Genomic DNA, 14,456 nt, shown 5'->3' on the forward strand with positions numbered 1-14,456 from the left:
CAGGGTACTGCCAGGAGCCCCTGTGTGGCTTAGAGAGGTCATGCAGACATGAGAAGCACCCCTGAGAAGGGTCCTGATCCCTGCTGGGCTCCCGGGATCCCCCTGCTATCCCAGCAGATGGAGAAATCTAGTTGCCTCGAATTGTTTCCTTTTCTCCTCATGGCTGAGAGGCTGAGGCTGAGGCTGATGCAGAGGATGCAGTGATTATTTTGGCCACTTTTTCAGGTGGAAGGGAGGGCGGACCCTGTTTTTAAGGACTAGGAAGTGGCCCGGTATGGGCATCCAGTGATGGGAGCTTAAGTCCGGCTCAAGATATGGTGGAAGGTTTGGATCGTTCTCATTAAATCGCCCTGAGTTATGGTGGTCCTGGGGTAGGTTGGGTGGTCTTGACGGGGACCACCTCCTTGAACCAGGCTTTGAGTCCAGGGCACCTTTTAAGTTTGCTCCTCGGGGAAGGGGTGGATCCTTCACCTCCTAGCACATTCCTTGTCACTCAGAGAGCAGCCTCTGCTCAGTGGCCTGGGCACTGGGCAGCCTCTGCTCAGTGGCCTGGGAGGAGCCGGGCAGTTCCTCTCTCTAGGGGGAGAGTGCAGGGCTACTGGACAGGTCTGAGTGCTGTGTAGGTGACGTCATCGGGATGTTCAGGGCAATGTTGAGTGTGCTCGCTCTAATGCTTGTCCTTGGCTTCTAGCCCTGGCCCAGCGTGTCCAACCTGGCCAAGGACTTCATTGACCGCCTGCTGACGGTGGACCCCGGCGCCCGTATGACGGCACTGCAGGCCCTGAGGCATCCGTGGGTGGTGAGCATGGCAGCCTCTTCGTCTATGAAGAATCTGCACCGCTCCATCTCCCAGAACCTCCTCAAACGCGCCTCCTCGCGCTGCCAGAGCACCAAATCTGCCCAATCCACGCGTTCCAGCCGCTCTACACGATCCAACAAGTCTCGCCGAGTGCGGGAGCGAGAGCTGCGGGAGCTCAACCTGCGCTACCAGCAGCAGTACAATGGCTGAGCTGCCAGGCTGGGGTGCAGACATGGCATGGCCCCAGCCTGGCCACACATCGCTGTGCCATCTGGGCCCACCGCCCTCTCTAGAGATAGGTCTCTATGGTCAGTGGTAGGTGAATGGCCCCAGCCCCTTCTCTGTGCCTTCAGCAGTCCCCATCTTCACCCTGGGCCTGAGTCTGGTGCGACAGAGTGGAGGGAGCCCTGGGGCGTACGAGCCCCCTGAACGGGGAGCCTGGTCTGGCACTAATGCTCCTTTTGCTGGACAACTGCTCTGGTACATATTGGGGGAAGGGCAGGACCTGGCCTTCAGTCTCACCTCTTGGCTCTTCCCTAGACCAAATGAGCATGCAGTGCCAGGTAGAGGGCGTCCTGTGGTCCCAGGACTCTTCGGGACAGTTAGTTCTGGAATCCCCCCTTTCCTCTACCAAGCCTTCCTGTCTGCCCTCCCCCCGCCCCACATTCCATGGCGCCCTGATCCTCATGACTATGCTCCAGTGCGAGGCCCAGGTAGGCCCACAGCTTGTGCCTTGGCTGGACTCTCAGCCCCTGGCTAAGTCTAAACAGCCTCCCACCTCCCAGCCAAGATCTGTCTTCCTTCATGGTGCCCCCAGGGACCCCTCCCGGCCCCAGGACTTGCCAGGATCTCTGGTGGTAGGACCATGGAATGGTCCTTGGCCCTCTGGACTGTGTGGCCACGTTGGTAGCAGGCTTGCTCCAGGCTTCAGCCTCTCTCTGACTATGAGAGTTCCTGCCCACCAGCCTACTGCACTCAGTGCCTTCTTTACAGAGCCTACTATCACCTCCCTCTCCCCCTTGGATGCCCATTCTATTCCCCAGGTGCCTCCTTCCCAACTGTGCGGGGTTAAAAGGAGCCCCACTGCTGCTACCTGGGGGATGGGGGCACCTGGGCCAAAGCAAAGGGCAGGGGCTTCCGAGGGAGAGCCCCATCAGGATTCCAGTGTCAGCCTTGGTTCCACCCTTGGTGTTGCCTCTCCCTTCAGGTGCTGCTGTTCCCTCCTCTGCAGCTGCATGAAGGAGCCATCTAGCGTCTGGCATGAGTATGGGCGGCCTAGGAATGAGCACCATGCTCTCCCTTTATCCTCCAAGAGGAAGTCGAAAGGAAGGAGCTGCTGCATTGAGGGAGGGTCCCCGGGGTGCTCAACTCTATCCCCTTCTGCTGAGCTTCTGCGCAGCTCCCTGGAACTTAGCCATACTGTGTGACCTGCCTCTGAACCCTGAGTGCCTGGGGCACTGACCTTCTCACGGTGGCCTTGCTCAGTCCAGCCTGTCCCTGCTTCTTTTCACAGCATTACCCTTCCATTCTGGGCCCCGCTGAATCTCTGTCTGGAGGGAGCCCCTGCGAGAGGCGGGTGGAATTGGGTGGCTGCTTTCCCAGAGGTCTGAGCCAGACCATCCCGCTGTCAGTCATGGTGCCCCCCCACCACCACAGACGGGGCTGGAACCCAAGCCCTGTCCCTCCACAGCTGCTTTCAGTGGGTGGGAAGGAGCCAGGGCCCAGCTTTAGCCTTAGCTGGACTGCAGGTCCCCTGCCAGCAGGGAGGCTTTGGCTCTCAGTTCCTCCCAGTGGGTTCCCTTGGGCTAGGCCCTCCTCTTTTTGCATGTGCCACCTCCAGTGGGAAACCAAGCCAAAAGACACCACTCTGGGCCAAGTCATCCGTGCCTTGTACAGCCCCTCCTTCTGTTTCCAGTTACCCTAGCACAAGGCAGTGGAAAGCCCAAGCCCCATGGCCTCAGAATTCCCCCTACTTCCCCAAGTGCCTCTGGGGATTTATTTCCTCTTTTGGCCAGGATGGGCCTGGTCCTGAAGGTAGGACGGAGGGAGTTTGGAGACTTGGGCCTTTATGCCATGGACTGTGGATGGAGAATGTGCAGTTATTTATTTTGTGTACTCAGTTTGTAAATGTATCCTTCGTACTCAATAAACAGGCTGCCTTCCCCAGGGAAAGCTGCCCATTCATTCTGACAGCCCGGTCTCTTGCTGTGGACAAGAGGTTGCCCAGGAGGTGGTGGGGAGGTGGGGAGAGCCCAGCCTGGTCACGGCTAGTCTAGGAGGATCCTGACTCCTCAACACCTGCCGTGCCAGAAGACAAAGTCCGCTTGGGGAGTGGGGCCCCCAAGAGCCTCTCCTTTTCCCTGAACCAGGAAGACAGACAGGCATACACAAGAGGACAGAGCCTGGGGTCTTTTATTGGACTGAGATGGGAAGAGGGCCTGTGGTGGGCTCCGTTGTAGGCTATGATTGATCCAGGTACTGAACTTGCTAACCCGAGTGTACGTGGCAGGCGCGCGCACGTTGCAGTCATTGGTGCCCCAGGAGACAATACCAGTGAGCACCCACGTGTCCCCCTTCTGGCAGACAAGCGGGCCTCCAGAGTCACCCTGACAGAAGGAGAGGGGAGAAGTCAGTGTGGAGGGTGGGAGTGCCACAGGACAGTGCAGAGGACAGGACAGGGGGCCAGTGCCCACCTGGCACGAGGAGGCCCCGAGGCCCCTGCACAGATCATAGAGTTGGTGACGCGTGAGCCCCAGTACTGCTGGCACCGACTCACGGTGACCAGGGGCAGAACCACCTGCTGCAGGCTTGCGGGAGTCACACTGCCTGTGGGCCGGGAGTGGGTGGTTAGGTCCCAGATGACTTGTCCCCACCCTGCCCTCCCACCCAGAGCTTTGGCCCGAGTTCCTACCCACACCGCTGAGGCGGCCGCAGCCAGTGGTGACGTGTGAGGCCGTCAAGCAGCACCTCATTTGAGGAAGGCAGGCAAACTGGTGAGATGCGTGTTGTGTACTGGGCTGGGGAGGCGAGCTTTAGTAGCATCAGATCGTTGTTCATGGTGGTGGGGTTCCAGAAAGGGTGCGTGATGGCCTGCGGAGCCAGGAAGGGGCCATGCAGGATGGGGGTGGGCACAGGCCCCCAGGGTGATGGGTGCTGAGGGGACTAGGCCAGGGCATGCTCGGAATTCCTCACCCCCAGAGCCCACACACCTACACTGCCCACTCTTCCTTCCCCATCTGCAGCCCAGGCACTGACCCGCGAGATGGACAGAACCTGCAAAGGCTCAGTGCTGGATGATAGGTCGTACTTGCCCAGGATGACAAAGTGGCAGCCAGGGCTGCAGTGAGAGTGGGGTTGGGCAGCCACAGGGAGGGCAGAGTGACAAGAGAGGGGCCTCCAGGGCAAGGAGGTGGGGAGGTGGGGGCTGGGGGTGCGCAGGTAGAAGGGAAGCACTCACACAACATTGCAGTGGGCAGCAGTGACCACCCAGGACTGGCTGATGAGGGAACCACCGCAGAAGTGGAAGCCGTTGCTGTCCTAGGGTCAGGGGTCAGAAGTGGGGGTGGGCCCAGGCTACACCCAGGCATGAAACACCTGAAACCCTGCACCACCCCCAGGGTGCATGTACCTGCAAGGACACCTGCCAGGGCCACGAGCCCAGCACTGCGTTCTCCCCATTGACAATCCTCTGGCTGAAGCTCAGCACCGGTCTGATGGCAGGAACGCTGCAACCTGACCATTGGGCTGGTGAGGACCTGCCTCCCACATCCCAGCACACCTCTCCTCTCCTCCTCCTGGGTGCCCCCAGGCTGTGCCCCCCAGAGGGGTCCAAATCAAGAGGGCTCATCACTACCCCTTCTCACCCTGAGCACCTCTGGGCCTCTATAGCTATCTCAGTTGCCCCCATCCAACCAGCCCCCAAGTTCTATCGATTCTCCCCCATCTCTCTCCAACCTACTCCCCACCATTCCCCAACTCCACCCCACCCCCGATCCCAGGCCATTTTTCTCCCTGTCCCCAGGAATATTCCCGTCTCCTTCCTAGCCTCTTCACTCCCTCCAGACCTCAACGGTCCATACCCCACATGCAGCCAGAAGGCTCTTCCTAAACTACACGTTCAACCTTTGCTTCTCAGCTTCCTAAACCCTCCCTGGCTCTTGGGCCCAGCCCAAGCTCCTGTCCCATTTGTGAGACTGGCCCCTGACCCCCTCTTGCGTCCTCCCAGCCTTGCCACATCCTTTTTCCTTTGCCCACTCTGTCCACCTGCTTCCCTTCTAGCCAGCCTGGCCCCTTCCCTGAGCCCCTGAGCAGGAAGCCTGGGCTGGTGCTGGGAGCTGGGTTGCCCTAAGGCTGTTCAGTCAGGGCTGGGCCAGGCCCACTCACCCCAGGAGGAGCCAAGGAGGACCAGGGTAAGGAGCAGGCTGAGCAGCAACATTGTGGCAGGCATGAGGTTGAGAACTGGGCCTGGCTTTATGGTTCTCTTCATCCTTGAGCCAAAGTCCCAGGACTGAGGCCAGGCAGCTGTGGAGGTTCAGCTCCCTGCCATGCTCTAGTCAGGAGGAGGGTCTCTTTAGGTCAAGGTCCTCCACCCAGGCCTTGACTTATCAGACAGTGCCCAGGTGTGAGGCTCTCACCTCCTCCACCCCACAAAGCCTGGCCCCTGACTGGATCCCTGAACCACCTCACATCCCAAATGTTGAGCACCAGGTACCAAGGACTTGTGGTTAGACTTATGGTAACCACCTGGTGGCTGGGATCAGAGAAGTCTCCCAGGGCTATCAGGAGCACCAGACTCAGAGAAGCCTGCTCAGCACCCAGGGGTGTTCCTTACTGGTAGAGGGAATGTCCACCTGCACCAGCTCTGCTGTGGAAGGGCCAGGGCCAGGACGGGGTTGCTGGCGGGTTGCAAATCCTAACATATCACCTCAGTGATTCCTCATCAACTTGGAATGGGTGTCACGGTTTGCTCAGGGAGATGCTGACTCTCCTGCCACATGGTGTGTTTGGACCCAAACCTTCATCTGTCTGGCTCCAAAGCCCACACTGTTCGTGGTGAGATGATACACCTAGGAGGGGCCTTGTGCACAGGAGGGCAAGGTATGAGCCCTCGGTGACTGGCCGATCCTGGATGGAGATCAGGGGTGGAAGGATGACAGCCATCAAATCTCAGCCTCCAGGCCTTGGGGCTCCCATGGACAAGCCCCTGGTATCTACAGTCCATTCACTGTAGAGCCCCAAGCTGAGCCTGAACCGAGGGAGAGAAGACAGCCCTATGTGCAAAGCTGCAACAGGTAAGTTGGCTTGCCTCCTTCTAGGGGTGTGAGGGCTTTGGCTGATTCAAGAACACATCAGTCAAAAAAATAAGATGAGTTAATTGCTGACTAGAGGGAAGGATAGATAGATTCGTGGTAAAGCAAATATAACAAAATACTAATTGTAAAGTCTGCAGTGGGTATATAGGTGTTCAACTTTTTTCCAGATTTTATGTTTTAAAATTTTCATAATAAAATACTGAGGGAAAAAGCATAATCAGGGACCAAGGGATGTCCAGCCTGGAGTAGACCCTCCCCAGGGGTTGGGCAGATTCTAACAGTTCCAAAGCTCCAGGGGAGCTCAGCCATTCTCTCCCAAGGCAGGATGCTCCCACTAGCACCCTGCACCTGGGCTGACACTCAGTGGGTGCTCAGCAAAAGTCTGCTGGATAAATGTGTCATGTCATCTCTCCCCACATGAGCCCTGTGACCCCTGGCACCCAGAAAACTTGGAGTCAATCCCCTTAGTCACAGCCCAACACGTGCAAACAGAAGCTCAGCATCATGTTAGCACCTCAGGTATGCCTGGTCATCAGAAGGGTTTTACAGATAAAGGCGTTGTAGGGGTGAGGAGTGCGCTTGTGAGAACTTGCCCTTGGAATCAGGGAGCAGCTCCTATACCAGCATTTTAGCCATCAGTGGGGATGGGGGGGGGGTCTGACTGAGAGCTGTGGGCTGTGTCCTTGGCCACTGATGAGCCAGGTAAAGGCTCTATGTGGGGGCAGTACATAGGGCCTTTCGGACTGCACAATAGCCCTCAGTGGACTAGAGGGCAAGAGCAAGGCATGGGAGTGGTAGGGGGAGCCTCTGCAGTGTGGAGAGTCAGGAGGGGGGCTTTCCACTTTGAGCCTGTGATACTTGCCAGGGCTGGGGTTCTGGAGGGGTAGATGCCTAAGGTGATGGGTGAAGTGCACCCCTTAGGCTAGGCACTGAAGCCATGGGAGGGAGTGGCCCCTGCAGGGCTACCTTAGCCACAGAGCCCTGCTGGCTGCTTGTCCCCCTCCACCCAAGAAGGACACAGCCATCTGTCTAGGTGTTTGTGTTTTCTGGGTTTACTCCTCTTTGTTCCAAGCTCTAAGCCTCAGCCTACTTCACTCCACATCCATGGCCTGCACAGTTTCCTCCAGCAGCTCCAGGGTCAGTGGCATCACTGTCTCCGACAGGACAGCTGTGGTCCCAGGGGCAAAGCGGTACTGTCTGGACCTGGGAAGGAGAAAGGATGACCTCTCAAACTGGCCCATCAAGTGGCCCGTCCTCTCTTTGCAGCCCCCTATCTCCCTTGCTACCACCCCATCCTCCCCTGTGATTCCCCCATCTCACATGCTCCTACCTCTCTATAGGTTCTGTGGGAGAGCTCAGTGTTCGCAGCAGCTTGGCGCTGGTCCCAGTGATCACACATGCATCCACACTGCCCCCAGAGCCCAGGTCACCCAGGATCCCTGCAGTGATGGCTTCCACCAGCAGCTCCTGTGCTGCCTCCAGCTGTAAAGATGTGTGTGTGTGTGTGAGTCCTGATGGACCTTTCTAGTATCACCCTCAGGCTACAGCCTGGAGACTGTTAATCTTGAAGGCTGGACTATTTACCATTTGCTCACACCCAAACTCCTCTCTCTTCCCTACACCCCCATCTCCACCCCAGGCTCCTCTACCCTGGTTTCAGTATCCCTCTCTCCAGAGACCCCAATGTTCCCACTGCCCCCATCTTCACAAACTTCTCTGAGTCACACTTGTGGCTCTGCTTCCAGTGGCCTGTTCACCCACCCCCAATCCCTGGCTCACTGCCTTTTTCTTTCTGGGCCTTAAGCACCTATAAAGTGACATATGCCTTCTGCTTCCATCCACCCTAAACAAAATCCAGACTCCAGACCCCAGCTGCTGTTCCCTTCTCCCTCAACACCAAATGGCCCTCTCTGAGTTTTGACTTCTGGGACAGTCCAAGCTTTGGCACTGTTGGAATAGCACTTCACCCTCACTCCACTGGCCCCTCAGTCTCCACTCAGTCGTCACCTCCGAGAAGCCTTTCCCGACCTCTAGAGTAGGCCAGAGTACCTCTGCGTTTCCCCAGCTCCCGGGTGCAACTTCCCACCAATGCACGCGTAGTGGGGGGCGGGGCGGGGGAGATGTCGCTCACCGTCATGTTCGGCTGGAACCGGTCCTCCAGCACTGCCAGGGCCGCATCCTGGCCGGAGCCTGCAGGCAGGAAGGGCAACTGAGGTCAGCCGCGGCCTCCCGGTCGCGGGATAAACTTTGAGGTCGCACGGGCAGGGTTCTCGGGAAGGGGGCGGAAGCGCTCACCCAGGGCCGTGAAGGGCAGACGGCTGTAGGAGCCGTGGGGGTGCACGCTGTAGAGCTGCGGTCCGGTGAAGTCTACACCGCCCACAATCAGCGAGGCGCCCACGTAGCCCCGGTACCTTTTCGCGGAGTGGGTGCGGTCAGTCGAACGCACAGGAATCCAGGTCCCGCCCCTCCGCGATACCGCCCCTGCACCCGAGCCCCGCCCCTTCCCGTGGTCTGGCGCCCCGTGACCGACAGCGTTCTTTCCTGCCACTCTCTTAGCTCCTCTTAGGCCAGCCTCTTCCGGTCTCTCGGACCTCACAGCCCCGCCCTTTCTCCTGTCAAGCCTCCTCTCAGCCCCGCCCTCCCCGCAACTGCCCCTCCCCAGGATCATTTTAGCCCCGCCCCAGCACCGGAAGAGCGTCTGGCGCAACGCGCGGGTGACGGTGGCCACGCGGGGCTCGCGGCCTGTGGACAGCGCGTGTAGCTCCATGTTGGACGCCGCCATCCGCGTGGTCATCTCTGCGTCCGCGGCTACTCCAGCCCCACAGCAGCTGAAGGCGAAGGGAGGGTTCGTGTGGGCGGGACTAGGATGTGCTGGGACCCGGGATGGGAACGAGGGGGCGGTTCTTGAGGGGGGAACTGGGCGGGGGAATGCTCACTAGATTTTAGGGGCGATGAAGTGGATCTTTTCGCAGCTCTGGTACGCCACGATCGAATCGTTAGTGGCCCGCGTATCCGCGCCCAGGATGACCCCGTCCTGGAGGGGGGGGGAGGAGCCATTGGCTCAGTACCCACCTCCCATTCCCGGCCGCTCCTCTGAGTGTTACAATCCCAACTCCCTACTCACTCGGAACACAAGGCCTGCGATGGTGGTTCCGGTCTTGCGTGCATGAGGGACACGGAGCCCCGGGAGGGAGCGTTCCAAGGCTGCGTTTCTGGAAATGGAGGGGAGAAACCCAGGTTTCAGTTCTTCTGGGAACTGAACTGAAACATCCCCTAACTCCGTCCCGGTTTCCCTCACCTTTCGGGTAAGCCTGGGAACCCAAGTCGTTCCACACACGTACCTTCCCCCACCCTCGCCCCCAGGAATTTTAAAGACCTTGGGGCTCCCAGTCCCGGAAGCCCCCACTGAGGGCGTAGGCAGCTGGGGAACCAACCATTCCCCCACTCACCTCTCGCAGTTTTCGAAGGAGAAGCCCTTTTGGGGTTCTAGCGCTGTCTTCTGCATCTCCAGGTGGGCAGGGGGTCAGAGGAGTGGGATCAACACGGAGGGAGGAAGGCCGAAGACTTGACCTCTCTCTGGCTGCACTACTGAGCTTCCTCCTTTTGCTTTCACCTTCCCTCAGAGCATGCCGGCCCCTTTTTTCTGCATCTTCTCTTTCACTTTCACCTTCAGCTCTGGTCCTAGGCAGCTTGGGAAGGGGGAGATGCCCCTTGCCTGGCTCTCCATGCTGCTCCTGGGCCCTCTGTCTGAACAGAGGGACAAATCCCTCCTCTCTGGCCACTGTCCAGCCTGAGCCCCGAGCTCTGCCTACCATGACCCCAACTCTAACCTCAGGTCCCAAAGCCCTGAGGCTGTCACATTGACCAGGTCTCTGTTCTCATTGTTGGTGGCCTTCCAACAGCGTCAGTCATGTCTGCCATTTGTCCTTCTCCCAACTCCTGCCTCTCTTTTGCTGCCTTTGCCTCCTTCCTAAAACCTCAAACACCGAGGCTCAGTCCTCGGCCAAGGTGATGCTGATCCTTCCGTCTTCCATGTCTCAGATGCTGTCTCCCCTCTCTCAAGAGGGGCACCGTGGCTGTCCATCTGGTGGCTCGTAGGCATGCTGGGCTCTACCCATGGCTAAGCCTTATTTCACATCCCAAATGACCCTTTATCCACTTCTTTCTCCTAATTACTGCTTGTTTTAGCTAGCATCCTCTCTCCCCTGGACACTGCACTGGCCTCCCTGGTTTCCCCACACTTCCTGCCCCTCACCCTCCACCCCAGGCTACATACACTCTGCCCTGCAGAGAGGGGGCTCTTTTCTAGATTGGAGATCTGGTCACACTCTTCCCCTGGTTAAACCCTGTATCAGCTGCATGCTGTTCTTAGGTTGAAACCAGTCTTTACAGTTACCCTTCTCATTCCATCTCATCTCAGCACAGGCACCACCTCCTCTGGGAAGCCTTCCCTGACCCACAAGAATCACCACCTTGTTCCTCCCTAAACTTTTCTCTCAGATCACTTAGCTCCATTAATTAAATCTTCAGTAGTGAAATGACCTATTTAGTGCCTGTCACTCTCCTAGATGCTAAACTCTTGTGCTTCTGTCACCCACCTAGCACTCAAAAGTCTCTGTCTAGAGGCGGGGTCTCACCTGCCCTTTTGGGAGCTAGGAGGGGCAGCTCAGATCGTCCCCATCCTGCACCCTAGGCTCCACGTACCCCCATTCTACAGCTGTGTGTGCAGCTCCCTCCAGTCCCCAGGCCCAGAGCAGAGGCAGGCACGGAGAGGCTGCTTAAATAGCTCAACCAGGAGAGTGGGAAGCTGTACATCTCAAGGTGCCCAATTCAATCCCAGGCTCTAACAAAGCTCTTCTTGCCCTATGCTCCACAAAGCACCAGGCCTGCAGATGAATGAATCCTGGTGTGAGGACCCTAGCGCCTTTCCCTGAACCCATAACACACGTCAGGGCTTATAGTAGCAAAGGAAGGTCTTTATTCAGGGGGCATGGGCCTTGGGCTGGCAGTTGGGGGTACGGCGGTGCTATTTCGGTAGGTACCCAGCAGGATGGCATTGATATGCTCCAGTGTCTGGTTGCTGAAGACCATATTGAGGTGCTGTATCCCAGGCAGAGGCAGCAGGTGCACAGGCTGCTGTTGGCGGCCCTGCCAGTGGGCACAGAGCTCGGTGCTGCGCGTGGCTACGGTGTCATCCCCGTCCTCATAGAGCACACCCACAGGGTCCGTGTAGGGGAAGCCATGGTCAAAGATGTAGGTGCTGGGTGTGGGCAGGCCCACGCCATACAGACAGTATACTTCTACTCCAGGTGCTGGGAGCCCTGCCAGCAGGTCACGTGACTGTAACCACATGTACCAGCCTTCCTCAAAGTGCAGGTCTGTAAAGAAGCGCTGCAAGTCACGGCTTGTGTAGTTGAAGGTGGGGGTGGAAATGAACACGTGGTCCTCGGGCCATGCCTGGCTGGAAGGAAACATCCAGGGGGACGCTGTTGTCATGCGCTGCTCCTCTTTCAGCTTGATGCTGGACATGATTGGGATGCCCTGGTTGTCACCTGTGGACACAGAGCAAGGTGGGGCAGGGAGCCAGTCCTGGCTACCCCCGGCCCACAACTTGCCCCCCAGCCCAAGCTCAGCTGGATGCTCAACCTTGTCTTGCCCACGCCAAACATCGACTCCAAGTCATGGACTAGAACCGGCCTGGCATTCAGGAGGAGCTCCGTGTGTACTTGTTAAGTGAGAAGCCCTAGTGGCACCTCTGTGAGGCAGAGCTGTAGAGCTTCAACAGGAGGGCAGGGAGGGGTTTCCTGCGTGTGTGAACAGTGGGGGATGGTGCTGGCAGTTCTCTCTCAGGCAAGTGTCTGTTGGCCCCTGTGGCCTGTGCCGCACAGGGCTCAGAGCTGTGTTCTGGGAAGAATGAAATGAGACCAATCTCTGTTTGACACTCATTGATATAGTCTGGGGAGTGTTTCCTTCACTTAACGCTCCTAGGGGTAAGGCCATGTCTGGCTGTGCTCAGAATACAGTGGGTGCTCCGCAGGTGGTAGCTATGCCACTCCTTGGGGAAGGGCAGGAGGGGCTCCCGGGGTCTGGCCCTGGCTTAGGGCAGATCCCTGGGCAAAGGGGCTCCTGGGAGCAGAAGGCAGCCGAAAGCTGAGTGGGTAGGACCTGAGGCCACAAGGAACAGACCTCAGCAATGAGTCAGATTGCTGGGGTTAACTTCCTCTTTGTTTACTTCCCCTTTGTCATCGCTGAGACACTGTCAGGAGACACTCTAATGGTCCAGGCCAGGCTCACTGCTCTCAGAGGGCCAATGAAAGGGGCTGTGCCCCAGAGGTGGTAGACAACACCCCCAGCCTGGCATTGCGAGAAGAAACAGGAGTGAGGGAAGGCCCGCAGTCAGCTTCATTCCACCCCCCACCCCTCCCCATGGGACACAAGTGATCAGAGGCCCTCTCACCTGAGGCCAAGATTATCATGGGCTTGATGGAGCCACCCCAGGGAGCCCCAAGAGAGATGAAACCATCGATGAAGCGGTCCTTCCAGGCCTGGGGCTGGCGCAGTAAGAAATAGAGCAAGTGCAGGCAGCCGAGGCTGTGCCCAATGAGGAAGACAGGCCTTCTGTAGGTAGCGTGCATTTCCTCCACTAGCCCAGCAAGCTTCAGGTAGTACTCCTCCTGCTGGCCTGCAGAGGGGTGGATGGGTCAGCACAGCTGGGATTAGGGGCCACCTGCCCTGCCTCAAGCCCCCTATGCACAGAGATACTCACTGGGCTCCAGCCGCCAGTCGTAGGGGGCGGCCCGCACCGTCTCATCCCGCACATACCCATTGTTGACCAAGTTCTGAACCAGTGTGTGCATGTAACCTGTGGGCGAGGCAGCGGCACTGGGGGTTCTGGCCGTGGCTCCTGCAAGCCCACCAAGCCTAGAGCCCCACACTTTCCTGCAACACACACACCTGCCAACTTGCTGTTGTCCAGATACTCAACAGAGTAGGTCTTGCCAAAGCCGGGAACACGGATCTGTACACCGGGAGCATTGGATACTCGCCCAGAGCTGCGGTTGTAGACAACCCTGGGGGCAGTGGGACAGTCAGCGAAGCGGCAACCAAGGAGCAGGGTGGGGGGCTAGGCCAGAGGGGATGGCACGAACCTGGTGTTATCGATCCAGCAGTCTACCCCAACGGGTAGGAACATATTGAGATCCAGCCAGATGGTGAAAAAGTCATCTGTCTTGCGGTAGCACATCCAGTTCACCACATTTGGTTTATCCAGCTTGGCTTCCAGCTGATTCCCCAGGCAGCCAGGCACTGCGGGCACCAGCCTTCACTCTGGATCCCTCCCATTTCCCTGCAGTGGACCCCACCCCGGTCTCACCTCCCCGACACTGCAGTGACCAGCCCCGCCCCTTCATCTCCCACACCCTCCACCCCCAGGGACGAAGGACAAGATCCTCTCTTTCTGATCACATCCCCCGCCCCGTCCCCCCAAAGCCCAGGCTCCCCTCAGTCAGGGAGGGTACAGGGGCCAAGGCCACTGACCCCTGCCCCCACCAAGCAAACATCTAGCGTGGCTCTCCATCACTGCCAAAGTCCAAGGGGAGAACAAATAGTACGAGGGAGTGGGGCTGGGCCTAGGAGCAGGGGCAGGATCTGATGAGCCTCTCCTGCTCTCCTGGGCTGGGCACCTTGTCCTTGCCGGGTTGGGGGCTGAGGAAGGAGTGGTGGGGCTTGGACCAGGGTCCGGTGACTACAGCTGACCACAGCTTGTAATGCCCCAGCCAAGCCCTCAGGCACACCCACCCTCTACTCCACCCACCTCGGGGAGACAACTCCAAGACACAAGAACAGTGTAGTGCGAGAAGGGGTTGATTTCTCTGCAGGACAAGCCTTTGGCCCCTCCAGACGCTGAGGCAGGGATCAGGGCTAATGCAAGGGCAGAAGGGCCTCGGCAGGCTCTGCTACCAGGGGCTGGGGCCCAGGTTCCCCAAGGTCTGCCCTGGTGTATCAGGGGCCTGGTGGGGGCTTACCGAGGATGACGGGCCGTGTGTGGTTACTGAGCTCAGCCTTGGGCGTGGTGTGCGGGGGGAAGAGCACATTGAAGAGCCAGAAGGGGGCGGCGGGGGGGAGCAGCAGCCCCAGCAGCAGCAAGACCCACTGCCGCGGGGAGCCGGGCGGCCCCATTCCAGCCCTCGTGCCTAGTGCCCAGTGAGGCAGTCCTGGGCTGGCCTTATCTGGAGTCGGGGTGGGAGGGGCCCCAGGGTCAGTGGGAGGGACAGCCTGGCCAATGGGGGTGGCCAGAGATTGCCGGAAAGGGGCACAGCCTCAGGGAGCCGGCTCTGGGCCTGGGT

General features: G+C 58.7%; 4 protein-coding genes across 7 annotated transcripts in view; 1 reads left to right on the forward strand and 3 right to left on the reverse strand.

The window, feature by feature from the left end:
- The window catches only part of PSKH1 (protein serine kinase H1), a 29,840-nt gene extending 26,875 nt beyond the window's left edge, over positions 1 to 2,965 (forward strand). The window contains exon 3 of the mRNA XM_036834337.1: positions 692 to 2,965. Within this exon, the coding sequence (XP_036690232.1) occupies positions 692 to 1,009 (318 nt within the window). The 3' untranslated portion in view covers positions 1,010 to 2,965. The remainder of the gene's footprint in view (positions 1 to 691) is intronic.
- A 125-nt stretch (positions 2,966 to 3,090) lies between these two features.
- On the reverse strand, positions 3,091 to 5,278 carry CTRL (chymotrypsin like). The gene is given in 8 exon segments (XM_036832332.1): positions 3,091 to 3,421; positions 3,508 to 3,625; positions 3,711 to 3,745; positions 3,747 to 3,889; positions 4,055 to 4,136; positions 4,257 to 4,336; positions 4,428 to 4,531; positions 5,183 to 5,278. Coding segments are annotated over 8 exon segments (957 nt in total). The 5' UTR covers positions 5,247 to 5,278.
- PSMB10 (proteasome 20S subunit beta 10) lies at positions 4,231 to 10,977 on the reverse strand. 4 transcript variants are annotated; one of them, XR_005017375.1, is made up of 10 exons: positions 9,561 to 10,977; positions 9,236 to 9,323; positions 9,048 to 9,145; positions 8,799 to 8,939; positions 8,407 to 8,522; positions 8,243 to 8,301; positions 7,442 to 7,593; positions 7,202 to 7,314; positions 5,183 to 5,348; positions 4,231 to 4,509 (listed from the first exon to the last, which is right to left on the reverse strand). XR_005017375.1 is itself a non-coding variant. In XM_036832633.1 (9 exons), the coding sequence occupies exons 1-8, from the start codon at positions 9,614 to 9,616 to the stop codon at positions 7,203 to 7,205; spliced, it is 822 nt and encodes a 273-aa protein (XP_036688528.1). In that variant the 5' UTR covers positions 9,617 to 10,977; the 3' UTR covers positions 4,811 to 5,348; position 7,202. The 4 variants fall into 4 exon arrangements, 3 of the variants coding, with proteins under 3 accessions (XP_036688528.1, XP_036688527.1, XP_036688529.1); XM_036832633.1 differs by lacking the exon at positions 4,231 to 4,509 and having other exon boundaries at positions 4,811 to 5,348; XM_036832632.1 differs by lacking the exons at positions 4,231 to 4,509; positions 5,183 to 5,348 and having other exon boundaries at positions 7,142 to 7,314; positions 9,561 to 9,721.
- An 89-nt stretch (positions 10,978 to 11,066) lies between these two features.
- LCAT (lecithin-cholesterol acyltransferase) lies at positions 11,067 to 14,430 on the reverse strand. The gene is made up of 6 exons (XM_036832631.1): positions 14,136 to 14,430; positions 13,260 to 13,416; positions 13,066 to 13,181; positions 12,878 to 12,973; positions 12,569 to 12,793; positions 11,067 to 11,663 (listed from the first exon to the last, which is right to left on the reverse strand). The coding sequence occupies exons 1-6, from the start codon at positions 14,287 to 14,289 to the stop codon at positions 11,089 to 11,091; spliced, it is 1,323 nt and encodes a 440-aa protein (XP_036688526.1). The 5' UTR covers positions 14,290 to 14,430; the 3' UTR covers positions 11,067 to 11,088.
- Between the last annotated feature and the right edge of the window lie 26 nt (positions 14,431 to 14,456).

Source organism: Balaenoptera musculus, chromosome 19 (assembly GCF_009873245.2).
Source record: "Balaenoptera musculus isolate JJ_BM4_2016_0621 chromosome 19, mBalMus1.pri.v3, whole genome shotgun sequence".
NCBI classification, from domain to species: domain Eukaryota; kingdom Metazoa; phylum Chordata; class Mammalia; order Artiodactyla; family Balaenopteridae; genus Balaenoptera; species Balaenoptera musculus.